The sequence below is a fragment of the Phaethon aethereus genome, assembly GCF_964289735.1.
Source record: "Phaethon aethereus genome assembly, chromosome: 1".
Taxonomy (NCBI): Eukaryota; Metazoa; Chordata; class Aves; order Phaethontiformes; family Phaethontidae; genus Phaethon; species Phaethon aethereus.
The window spans coordinates 126,255,396-126,268,209 of record NC_138575.1 but is presented as its reverse complement, the minus strand read 5'-3'; the positions used below and the strand labels follow the sequence as shown (position 1 = coordinate 126,268,209).

Here is a 12,814-nt window from a genome sequence, read left to right as displayed (position 1 = left end):
TGCACAAATGGAATACTGAAAAAGAAAAAGCCCTTCCTGTAGTGTCACTGCAGCTACGGTGGTCTAGAAAGAAACAAAGGAAGGCTCCTAGGGAGGAGCAATACATCTTTTACTGGACCAAATAATACTGTCAGAAAGAAAAACAAAAACAGACATGCTTTTGGATGCAGATAACTTGAAGATCTTAGGAGGAACATCTGTTTGATCTAAAACATTATTATGCCTACTCTAGAACTGAATGTGATTAGAAGAAAGTGGGTGAGGCAGGGTTTATAACAGGGACAATATCTGGGTTTAGACCAACTGATATAACTGAAAAAAAAAACCAGCTAACTTGAAAAGCTTTGTGCCTGAAAGCACATCAAACAATACAACAAAGTTTTAGATCAAAGTTTGTTTATTTTTAAGTGAAGGAACTTACTGGTTTTCAAAGGCTAAGCAGCTACACAGAGTATTTATGGAATATTAGGGCTGGATGGGGCCCCGAGAGGCCACACAAGCTGTTCCCTGCCTCAAGACAAGATCAGCCGTGTTCCTAAAGGCTTCGGTAATAAGAGAAGCTGCAGGTTTCTCAGGCATCTCTCCTGGAGCTTCACCATCTGTACTGGGCTCTGTTCAACTCACTGAAATTTGACCTATGTAGTGTGGTTTTTTTTAACAGAAAGTTTGCGCCATTCCTCGGCAATACAATAGCTTGTGTTATCACTTAGTAGGAAAACATTTCAGAGACTCAGTCCTGTGTTTGAAACCACTGGAAAATGGGCAGCAAGCAGAAATGGTTGAAGCCACAACATTTGCCTCTACAGCTAGGGCTACCGTTTGATCATGGCAGTATTTGAGAAAACGTATCAGGAATGAGGATCGTCAGAGCAGTGGCACTAGAGCTGTGATGAACACAGGAACTGCTGTATTCGGGAAGCCTTTCCTCATCAAATATGATCCGAGACAGCCACGCCGAGTGGCAGGAAGGAAAGCATTTTCTACAGCATCGTTTCCCCCAACCCCTCAGTCATGTTTAAACATCAGCCTCAGCTGAGCATTTCCTTCACAAGCAGCATGCAAAGTGACTGGCTGTGATGTTGCTTGCTGGTACACCAGCCAAAAGAGCTGAGGGTTCACCAGGGAGGAAGGGAAAAACTCTTTAAAAATGCTGTGGGCACAGAAAGTCTGAGCGATGTTTCTCTGGAAAGCTCAGCAAGTTGAAAAACATCCAGATGAAGACAAAAGGGTTTGGTAAGAGGTCGATTCCCTCCCTGCCCCTCACCAATAAACTGCAATGTTTTGTCTGCAGATGCCAAAGAGGATGAATTTGTGTGCTTGCTTGCACTGTTTAGTGAGTACTTGTGCAAAGAAAAAAGCATACTGCTTACGCATGTTAACATCAATTAAGAAAATTAATTTAGTTATTTGTTACCGGAAAGTTTCATTTGCCGAGCAATGGGCCATACCCAAAATGCTGGACTGCACATATAAGGAGAAGCTATGAACGTAGCTATTCAGCCCATTTTTCTTTGCTTTGTCTTTCTCCACCCCTTTCCCCCAATACCAACTTAAATAAGTATGCTAATGAAGAGTGAGCCTTTTCTACTTCAACGCTTTATACTCTTAGATTCACATTGTCTGATCTTCAGCATTTGGCAGTAGCGCTTCCAAACTCGGGGCAGTTTTTACTATCTGCATGAATGAGTCATTATGTTTCACTTACCCTGGTGACATTTTGGCTGACATGAGTATAATCCATTTTGGATCACCATATAAAAGGAATTTATACAGAATCCGCATTTTAACTACTTGCCTGCCCTGGCATGAATTGGCATTGATTTATCTTCATGATCTCTAGAATTCTTTTTCTATGTGTCTGCAGAGGGTTACATGTTAAAAGATAAATAAAAATGAGTTTACCCAAATAAAGCTTTAGAGAAATATTTCTGCAGGTGTTTGAAAGCAAAATTTTATACTGAAGTATTTTACTGGGAGGAACATGACATTTATGAAACCAGCAAAATAGCCATAGCATCTGTGCTTTCCTCTTTGTTGTTCATAAATGTCTGAATTAGTTTAAGCTTACCTCTTATAAGGCCCAGTGAGTCTTTGCAGAGAATCAATAATGTACAACACAACACCAATGCCCAGTATTTTCAAGTAATCAAACCGATTACATTACAATTCTAGCATGTCCATAGATTAGTTTACTAAAAAGAAACACAGTTACCATTTAAAGGGACAAATTAAATGTTAAGTTTCTTTACTGTCTGGGCTTCTGAGGGACTTTGGCAGAGGGTATTGAGACAGAAGCAGACATTTTAAGTAAACAGACATAATAAATGGAAGATTTACTGATACTAGCAAAAACACTTCCCAGTCTTGCTGAATGGCAAAATCTTCTAGAATATGGAAGAAAACCTGAGTTTGCTTTATAAACACCCAAGTCCATTCACTCATTCATTCAGCTATGTAACTTGTTTTAGAACATACAAATTCATTTGTTAAACACACTTTGCATTTCAGGTAGCAGGTTAACCCAAAACGCAAAAAAAATTACAGAAAAAGAAGTCATGAAAATCAAGTTCTCTTGCATGTACTTCTATACATTACCATCAATACGCCCAGGTTTTGAGTTAGCTTATCATTGATGGTTTTGTTAGGATGTATGAAGAAGAAAGAGAAAGACTTCTTGGATTTTCATGATTTAACAATTTGATCTTCTCAAGAGCAAAGGCAGTGCAGAAGTTACTTACTCAGGTGCACACAAGAGTGGTGATCAGCACTTGGTCTAATTTCCACTGTTATAAAAGGTAGAAATGAAAACTTGATCTAAAAATCCATGAGAAAAACCATGGAGCTGGGTCTCCAAAATTTTATAATCCATGAAAAGAGAGAGAAGGAAGCTTTCTCTTAGCAACCAGCTGATCCTCTTTAGCATATAAGCAAAGCATTCACCTTTATATCTATTGCGTGCATACACATCTTCGTCATCTTCAAGGGGTGAATATCCCGATCCTACAATACAAAATAGAGAAAAAAACTACAGCAAGAAAGGAAATATAAATTAAGAATAAAAGAAAGCTTTGCGAAAAGACATGCAAGATTAGGATGCAATAATCTATGCAATGCCATCAGCACAGGCTTCTCTGAAGCTCAGATTCATAGCAGACCCATTTTATAGTGAATTTGGAAGGGGCAAATCGATTTGATAATCAAGTGAAATAGTAAATCTCTTTTAACTGCTCCTAGAGCAACGTTGCGCAATGCCATGTTGCACATGTCAACTCATTGCTCCTCTGTTACGGAAAGCCCACCTACCATGAAGCTGATCTATTGAGCAGAGAGAACAGAGGAGGTACAGGTGAAGGGGCACGTCACAGGTTTCACTATAAAGTGGTTCCATAGCGTCAGTGGCTGTTAACAGCCATCAGGCCAAACAGCAGCAGTAAAATGTGCATAACTCAATAACAACCCTGTTTTATAACCTGTATGATCTTCATACCAAGAACAAAACATTGAGGTACGTTACCTGCAAACACAAGTTACACTCACATCAAAAACACAGTTTGGTATCAAGCAGTCTTCTGGAGTTGTTCAAAATGAAGAGAGAGTATAGTTTTGTACTTTTAAAAACCTGTGCAACAGTTAAAACCTTAAAATACAGGTAGAAACTTCTTTACAAAACCCAGAAACCATTTGGAGCAGGACCGTTCAAGTAATTCATCAGTAAAACACGGAGGTTGGCAAGAAAGCCTTCAAAACATCCTTATGCGACATTTGTTTAAAATCAGCAGCTCCCAATCATGAAGTCTAGTCTAAGTTCTAGACAAGACTTCTCCAAGAAGAAGGTCTCATACAAACTTCCCCTTTGAGAAATCTTTCTAAAAACCTTGCACACAACTGGTACTAAGGAGGCTCAGCACTACACTACAGGAGCTTCTCACACATGATACCTTGAATTGCAGCTGTGGGGATATTTCATCATCATGTGTTGAGGTCTGAGATCATGGTCTGTACAAGCTGCTGCTTAATGTTAGGCTAAATTAAATAATTCAGGCACCTCAATAAGCTACTAATTTCATGTGTAAAGCACATAATTTTCTGCAGAAATCAAACCTAACAGACATTAACAGCTAGAATGGTTTAGCATAAGGATAAAAGGGCTCCCAAAACAAGGTTTGTCTCCCCAAAATTACTGTCAGCATCTGTCAACAGATTTCACTTGTTATAAAAAACAAACTAAACTGCCCAGAAAGCAGTGAAACTCTACTTCTTATTCTACCAGCCTCAGGAAAACCCAGGAGAGAAAGCCAGCCCGTGCATCTGCAGCTGCTCCATGGGAGTAGCCGTAGTGCTTAGGGTCCGTCTACAGACAGGCAGTGCCCTCCACAGCATCGGCCGCCGCACCGCTCGCAAGGGTTCAGACCGCCTGAAGATTAAACTCTTCGCATCTCCCATGACCCTTCTCACCATGTTATTTGCACATCGGGCGCTAGCACCCAGGACCCGTGACCAGCACCCAGCACCCAGCAGCACCTTCCAGGAACCACAGGGAAGAGGGGTATGCGTGCGCTCCACGTCAGACCAAAAGTCTTGCACCAATACTACAGCTATGGGAACCATGCTCCTGCATCTGAAAAATCAAGAGAGTCATGTTCATGTCTACAATAAGTAGCAAAAACCACAATTCACCTTGGACCTGATTCAGAGATTGCTATTATCACCGGGAATCCTTCCACCAGTTTTCAGAAGGCTTTGAGCTGGGACCTGAAGAAGCCACCTTCCAAACGGCTTCTCCCCTGAAATCGAGGGCTTTATATAGCACAGGCTTCCAATCGCTTGAGAGCCGCTTCTCTGGATTTTCAAACTTTTGTTAATGCGGTTGAATTTTTGACACCTAAGCACTGATATCTGAGAAACTTCTCGACATAAAAATGTTAAACTTTGTTGCATTTGAAGTCTGACTGTATAACATACAGAGCAAGCTGTGATCCCCGAGGGCTTCATGGAGGCCTTGATATGCAAATGAATGCCTCTCCAAGCATCAATTATTCTGTCAGAAATTGGGATACTCTTAGCTATTTACTCAATTTGAGGGTGTTACTGTTACCTCAGTGTTATCATTCTTAATTGTCCAAATTTTAGTGTGCAGTGACATTAGCATTTAAAATCAGTAAATGTTACAGCTTATGCAACTCTTACGTATTTACCTTTCCTTAGAGGAGAAATAAACGCTTTTGGAAGTAATCTAACAAAAATTGGCCTTAAGGAGTTATTCAGTACTCTTGCCCTCAAACGAGGGTCAGTTCATGGAGTCTGACATCTCCCATTTCCAGCTCATTTTCTAGCTCGAAATGAGAAGCGAGTTGCGTTTCTTTCCCGCGGCCTCTCCCCGGAGAGCCCACCGGCCGACGCCGTGCCTCAGCGGGGCTGGCAGGGCCTGCGCCAGCTGAAGGCACCAAGGGCAGTTTGGGCACTGCCCACCGGCCCCGGGCCATGCCACGAAGAACCGACCCAGACCAGAGGGCTGATCCTGAAGAGCGGGGCTGGCTGTGGGAGGACGTATCTACACCACCATGCCACCGCCCCGGGCACTGCGGCACCACCTCACACGGGGGAGGTGCTGGATTTTCTCGTGTCTCCATATGCCCTTCTTCACACGTGCCTGGACCTGGTACGCTCCCGTCCCTCTCTCCATCTTCGCCCACCCACGTTGCTCTGACAGACCTGTCCTCACTGCTCCGGGCACGTACAGCCACGTTAGGCGGCAGCCCGCCAAAAAAGCTGTCCCACCTTGGCAGACGGCTTCTGTCCCAGCAGCCACGAGGCCTGGCCTGGCACCTCACTCCCCGCCGGTGCCACCCCATGAGCAATCCTGAGCAAACTGCCATTTCGTCTTCATTTTCTCAGCCGAACTATTTCTGCTTCACGTACGTTCAAAATTAGCTACCAAGCCACGTAAGGACAAAGCGTTGTTCTGCGTTCAAAGTGCTAAAATTACCACAGTACAAAAACTGGGTATTTGAGGAAGAATGAGAAGAACAACAAGTTGTTTTACAGATACCCCACATCACGGTTCAGAGTATCGCAGACTCCCACAAAAAACAGCTGTTGAGTTTTGTGCTGGCAAAAGGCATGAGGTAACACTTTCATTTGAAGACTAATCTATTATGAGATTCATCTATGGACTGAGACAATTCTCCTTATGTTAGGAAAAAAGATTTCTTCATTCACAAAATAATCACCACATTCTTCCAAGCAGGGGATGTACAGGAAAGCTTTCTCTTTACATACATTTTATTAGGGCATAGTTTTAATGAAACGACACGCAACCTAGTAGAAAACACATAGCAGTGTGTGCCACCAAGAACCCAATAGTCTGTGCTGAATGAATAAATCCAGGGATATGACTGACAGACAGGGCAGGAGGAGCTATGACAGAAAGTCAGTAAGCCTTCTGACGAAGTAAAAACCCTCATACAAGAAGAACTCATGATTAAGAGAACACATTTACTTTTAGTGTTCAAACTGGTAAGCTAATGGGACACTCAGACACACAACAGTTACCCATTTGCGCAAAACCTAAATCAGACCATTTCAGGATCAGTTTTGCCTGTGTTTTGTGGTTGCCAAATCAACTCCAAGAGTCCTGAAGCCAGCCTTCAAGCCAATTCTCATTCAGCAAAACACTTAAGTATCTCCTGAATTGGTCTCACCAGCCTCAAGGAGAGCACTCGTTTAACCCTAAACCCACTGGAAATTGATTACGGATGTTTACACTCAACATCAAGCATCTGATGCAGTACTCTCCTGCTTTAGTACCACAATCTACATCCAGTGAAGGCAGCTATTCTCAGTTTCTCATGGCAGCTCCATTTCCACACTTACAGCCCAGCATTTGCTCTCCTGGCCAGGGGCCTTGGTCTGCTGAAAAAGAAAGGGAGGGAAGTGGAGCATATAGCTGCATTCATGAACTAGCAGAGATTACAATGGCACATTCACATATGCACAAAATATAAGATATATAAATTAAATACACGCAGCCAAACATGCATTAAGCAAGATACTTTCTATATTTCTATGATCCCATCATCCTCCCTTTCGCCTGTTTGTTAATTAAGCCTGCAAAAGCTTTGAGAGGCGAGTGCTTCGATTGCTACACAAGAGCAACAACCAATTTGTTGGCATTTGCTGAGACAGAGAAGAAAAATGCTATCAGATTGCAGAGGAAGTTTTAAGAGGACTGCTGTCCCTCAATTTTGCTCAAAACCTGACTTTTAAGTACATTGCTCCTTTGTGCACCACAGATCCCTGAGCAGATAGACACTATTCCAGACAACAAGATCCCAAACTTCACCACACTTGTCAGGCACACTCATTTAGGCCATGGCAGGCAAAACCCTCCACAACAAAACATTTAGGTATTTCAGCTCCAGACAGGGGGACCCAGGCTGGAGCAGTCTGCTCCTGAAGGACGGCACCCCGTGGAAGGGACCCAGGCTGGAGCAGTTCATGAAGAACTGCAGCCCGGTGGAAGGACTCATGTTGGAGAAGTTCATGGAGAACTGTCTCCCGTGGGAGGGATCCCACGCTGGAGCCGGGGAAGAGTGTGAGGATTCCTCCCCCTGAGGAAGAAGGAGCAGCAGAGATAACATGTAATGAACAGACCACCAATTCCCATTCCCTGTCTCCCGGCGCCACGCAGGGGGAGGAGGTAGAGAAAATTGGGAATGAAGTTGAGCCTTAGAAGAAAGGAGGTTTGGGGGGAAGGTGTTTTAAGATTTGGTTTTATTTCTCATTACCCTACTCTGATTTGATTGGTAATAAATGAAATTAATTTCCCCAAGTCAAGTCTGTTTTGCCTGTGATGGTAATTGCTGAGTGATCTCCCTGTCCTTATCTCAACCCATGAGCCTTTCGTCATACTTTTTTCTCCCCCTGCCCAGATGAGAAGGGGAGGGACAGAGCGGCTTCGGTGGGCATCTGGTGTCCAGCCAGGGTCAACCCACTACGTATTGTAAAAATCAGCAGCAAAAGTCAATGTTTCAGTTTATGCTCTACTGAAGCTTGAATTCTTAAATATAGCATCAATTTACTTAAATATGTATTTCAGAAAAGACCACTGCATTTCCAATTTTTTGAACGTTGCTGGGAAATGGAAAACAGAAAAAAACAAGCCTAAAAATACAGTGATAATTTCCGATTTCCAGTTTCAGCTGCATGGCAAATTTCATAGAATAACCAAAAGAAAACAAAGTGGAAAAAAAACCAAACCAAAAAACAGTAGTAATGACACTGTGTGCTGCAAGTTAAATGAGCTTGGATGGCATCTTCTCTGGTCTGCAGGCACTGGTGACTCCTGATACTGGGAGGAAAGAAAAGGCTCATTCTACACGTGTTCTATCTTTCAAAAGAGAGGGAGACTGCTTAGGAATTCCTTCTGTATTCAAACAGCGGATCAGTTTAAGCATGTGTAAGAAGAGGACGATCAGTTTCCACCAATAATTCTGTAACATCTGGACTTAGTTCCTCCAGTGTTTCGCAGAGCTTTACATTCCACAGTACCTTAAGCCATATCAAATATATGAATTTTAAAAAACCCTTAGTTTTATGTGCAGCAGACTGTAGAGCTTCTTGCAGTATGGCAGGACTAGGTCACGCTAAGACCTCAGAAGTCTGGAAGATGTATATGAAGAGGCAGAAAACAATGGTCATGACCTTCACATTTGAGGGCTTTATTCTGTGTATAAAAATACTTGCACCCATTTTATGATGGTAGTAAAAATGGAAAGCCAAGTTCTTAATCTCATTCTTTACTGGTTAAACGTTACACCCCAGTTCTGCAAAGCTCATGCTTAAATGCCATTGGCTTTGGTGGGATTCCAGTATTTGTTTAAAAGCTGTCTGCACACTAAGGTGTTTTGTTGCATCCGGTCTGTAAGGCTTAAAAAAACCCAAAACCAGAAAACAACAAAACAACAGAAAACAAAGATAAAATATATTTTGTTACAGAAATCAAAGCAGAGCAAATAGCAGAGGAAGAGTCAGAAAAATCAGGTAATAAATAGTCAGAGATACTGATTTGCTTTGAACCTTCCTACAGGTGGTTGAGATAGAAATGCAACTGTATTAATGAACATGTTTAAATGCAGAGAATATAATGGCAACTGCTCATATTAAGCAGTCTTCAACATGCATAGTAACTCAAAAGATATCATCTGCCCTCCTCTTTCCTCAAAGGATGTTCCCATTGGCCACACCACTTTCAGTCTCCTGCTTGACTCAATCAGTAGTCCCAACTGTCTTTGCAATGCATGGGAAAGCAAGTTAAAGCACAGAAACCTGACAATCTTGTATTCAGCAAGAGTTGTGCTGAGCTAAGAAGTAAAGGATATAAAGACAGTCATGGCATGCTTCAGAACCCAAATGCAGCTCACCCATCCAGACCAAGTTAATAATCCTGTGTGCAGTTTAGTAGCTGAGATGATTAACTTCCAGAGATGTCTAGAAATTTCCCTGCCTGTATTGGTTTAGATTGGATATTAAGAAAAATTTCTTTACTGAAAGAGCTGTCAAGCATTGGAATAGGCTGTCCAGGGAGGTGGTGGAGTCACCATCATTGGAGGTGTTCAAAAAACGTGTAGACGTGGCACTTTGGGACATGGTTTAGGGGGCACGGTGGCGTTGGGTTGACGGTTGGACTTGACGATCTTAGAGGTCTTTTCCAACCTTAATGATTCTGTGATTCTATGATTTATGGAAATACACATGTAGATAGCACAGATTTGAGCTTCCATGCACAACCGCAAGCTCCAGGCCACTGTTGTGCTTCTATTCCTTGCAGGTGTAAGGTCTTTCAGGCACAGAAAGTAATCCTATACTAAGAAGATCCCCTCGGGGCTATACACAGACTAATTCACTGTGTCTCTGTATTGATTAAGATGCAAACACCAAGTTTTAAAGCACATGTTTTAACTTGCTTCCAGAGAGATGCCTCATAGGAGATTCCATCAAAGTACAGTTCTTTCAAAGTCGTCATAATCAAAGCACAACTGAAATGCAAAACAGAAAGCTTCAGAATTAGCAAGTTCAAAAGAGGTCAGAGATGTCTGAAGTTTGCATGCCAGCAGTACCTTATGCTTTGTGAAATAAAACAGCCCAATTACACAGAAATCACCAATCTGATTCGGAAAATGCAGGCACAAGTTCTTTTCCGAAAAGATAATCTGTTCCCTCTTCCCTTGCCATCTGTGACCCCATGTGACTATGAAGAAACTCTGCAGCTGACACCCAGCCATGAAGGCATTTCAAAACAGATCAATTACACATGTTGAGAAAACTATTGCTTTACATGGAAGTCAGCTAACAAAACAAAACTCGTTTCATGTGCTGGTGAATACTGTGTGACAAAGAAAACACTACCCCTGGCATAAGGTGCCTCGTTCAGTTCCGTGAAGTCACACATCCAGAAGTAGGCAGCCATGCCCGTGCAGTTTACTCTTACAAAAATCAGTGGTGGGATGGAAACTGCATGGACACAGAGGTTAGTGTTAGTCCAGAAAGGCTCTGTGAAGTACAATTCGACTCTGCTTCCTTTTATGTGCACACGTAGCTATCTTAGATACAGCAAATCCAAAGCAAAACACTTTCCACCACTGATTTTTGTTTATTTTTCCCTCTCCAGACTGGCAATAAAAGTGGAAGTTGTTCAAGTGGCTCTGACTCAACCCAGGCAGAAGTCCTGTAACACAGCAGCAGTCAAAGGAAAAGCTGGCAGACTTAACGAGAGGCTACAAACACCTTTGCCAACATGCGTGTGCAGTCCAGGAACCTTAGTGCCTTCGTAGGCTGCTCCCAGTTATCCTACTCCTCTGCAAATGCATTTGCTTTTACTATAATCATGTGTTTAGCGTTAGGATGAGCACTGCATTCAAATACTGCTTGCAGCATACACACATAAAATGACCAAAGGCCTTGGGTTTTTAAATACTATTCACTTGAAGCTGTAAAAAAATAATATCCTTCATGACAATTGTGTCCTTACATTTAATGAAAACAAATGAGGCATTTCCAGAATCCTAATTCTAGAAATTCTGGTTTGCTCTGCGTTGCTCTTGTGATGTGACATTTTGAGTGATTCAATGGGAACTGAGATTTTAATCAAATTTTGCTTTAAATGCAATTTCAGAGTTGTAAGATATATATACATATATATGGCTGGCTTTCAACAGAAAATTAATTTTAAAAATATCTAGACAAAAAGGTATGGATCTAGACAAAAACATATGGATGAAAGGCCTCCGCTATTGAAATAAAGCATTGATTTCGGGACGGGGGCAGGGGGGAAGCAGCTCAACAGGCTAATAAAGATACATTTGGGAGCTGACATTGGTAAATCTTCAAGAGAAATATCAGCCATCTCCTGGGTTGCTCCCTATTTCCCACATAGGCCACATTCCTTTGATTGCTGAACAGTACAACCCACAAGGTACCACAATGATTCATCAAGTAGATGGGCTATGGGGGTCAAGCTGGGAACTTGGCTCGAAGGGAAAAATCTGAACATTATGTATGTGAACAGTGCTCTCACGAAATGCTGATTTTCAACATGATCACTGAGGGATTTTTTATTTGGACTCATCGCCAAACTGAACATTGAAATAACTAGGTGCAGAGAAAGAGGAAGAAGTTAGCTGCTGTGATTTTTTTAAGCTAGCAAGAAAAGGTCCAAGAGCATCTGCCCTCGCTTTTGAAGAGCTCCAACTGATAAGGATCTTGCAATAAACTGAAATTCAGCAAAACAAAATAAAAAACCCCAAAAGACAGGCGAATGAAAGAAGTCCCAGCTAGCTATACCAGCAGGTGACCAACAGGGAGGAGGACGGAGAAAAATGTTTCCTTTGTTTAGGCCATAAGGAACTCAAAGTTTGATTTTTGCTTAAGGAACTCTTCAATAAATAATGCTAAAAAAAGGTAATGGCAGCATCTCTCTTTATGATCAGGAACAGTCACAGTACCACAGACCGTTATCAAAGAAAGGACAAAAAGTGTCATGAACACTAAAATGTAAATCAATTCAGATGAACAAAATGTACATTCTTTAATGAATAGGTTTAAGGAGGGTAAACGCACTGCATTACATCTATGTAAAACACAGCTACCACAGTTGCATACTGCATAATAATTATATTATTTGCTATTCTGAGCACATACGTGGTCTAAGCCAGAGGTTAAGCATATCAGGAAACCAAAACCTTCATTATTTACAGCAGCTATGGGGTTGTGCATGGAAAATACAGACAGTTCTTGATATAGAAGAATTTGCACCCTGTGCCTGACAAGCTACAAGAGCTCTGCAAAGGCTGTCCACACGTTGCCCGTGGTCTGGACATCTGTAAGCATTACTGGTTTCTTTGCTGCTCTCACACAGCATCATCCACCAGTAACACTTGTCTACAGCTGAACCCAGACTCTGTCCCATCCCGTCACATACCAGCTCTTCTCAGTTATTCACAGCTTTGCCACTGGTCAAATGGACTACAATAGCCTAGTCTACCTAAGCATGAGGTTCCAGGCAATTAAGGAAATTCCAGCTATTTTATAACCCTGCACCACATCTCCACGTGCCCTCTGTTTTCTAGTCTAGCTTCTCACAGCACTTCTACTGTTGACGTATGTTTGGCCCTTTTCCCCACAGTGGTTTAGCAGCCTGAGCTGAGAATCGCCCACCTGCATCCTGCTAGCAACCCCTCCTCTTCTGCCAGGACTTCGCAGACCGCGTGACGCCCTAGAGATGCGCGTGACTAGCGCCCGGAGGTGCTCTATTTCC

At 42.3% G+C, this 12,814-nt stretch overlaps 1 protein-coding gene across 1 annotated transcript in view; it reads right to left on the bottom strand.

Annotated features, from left to right (window-relative positions):
- SRPX (sushi repeat containing protein X-linked) overlaps positions 1-12,814 on the bottom strand; it is a gene marked incomplete at its 5' end in the record, with an annotated part of 48,964 nt that overhangs the window by 19,028 nt on the left and 17,122 nt on the right. Inside the window, one exon of the mRNA XM_082000156.1 lies at positions 2,941-3,000. Within this exon, the coding sequence (XP_081856282.1) occupies positions 2,941-3,000 (60 nt within the window). The remainder of the gene's footprint in view (positions 1-2,940; positions 3,001-12,814) is intronic.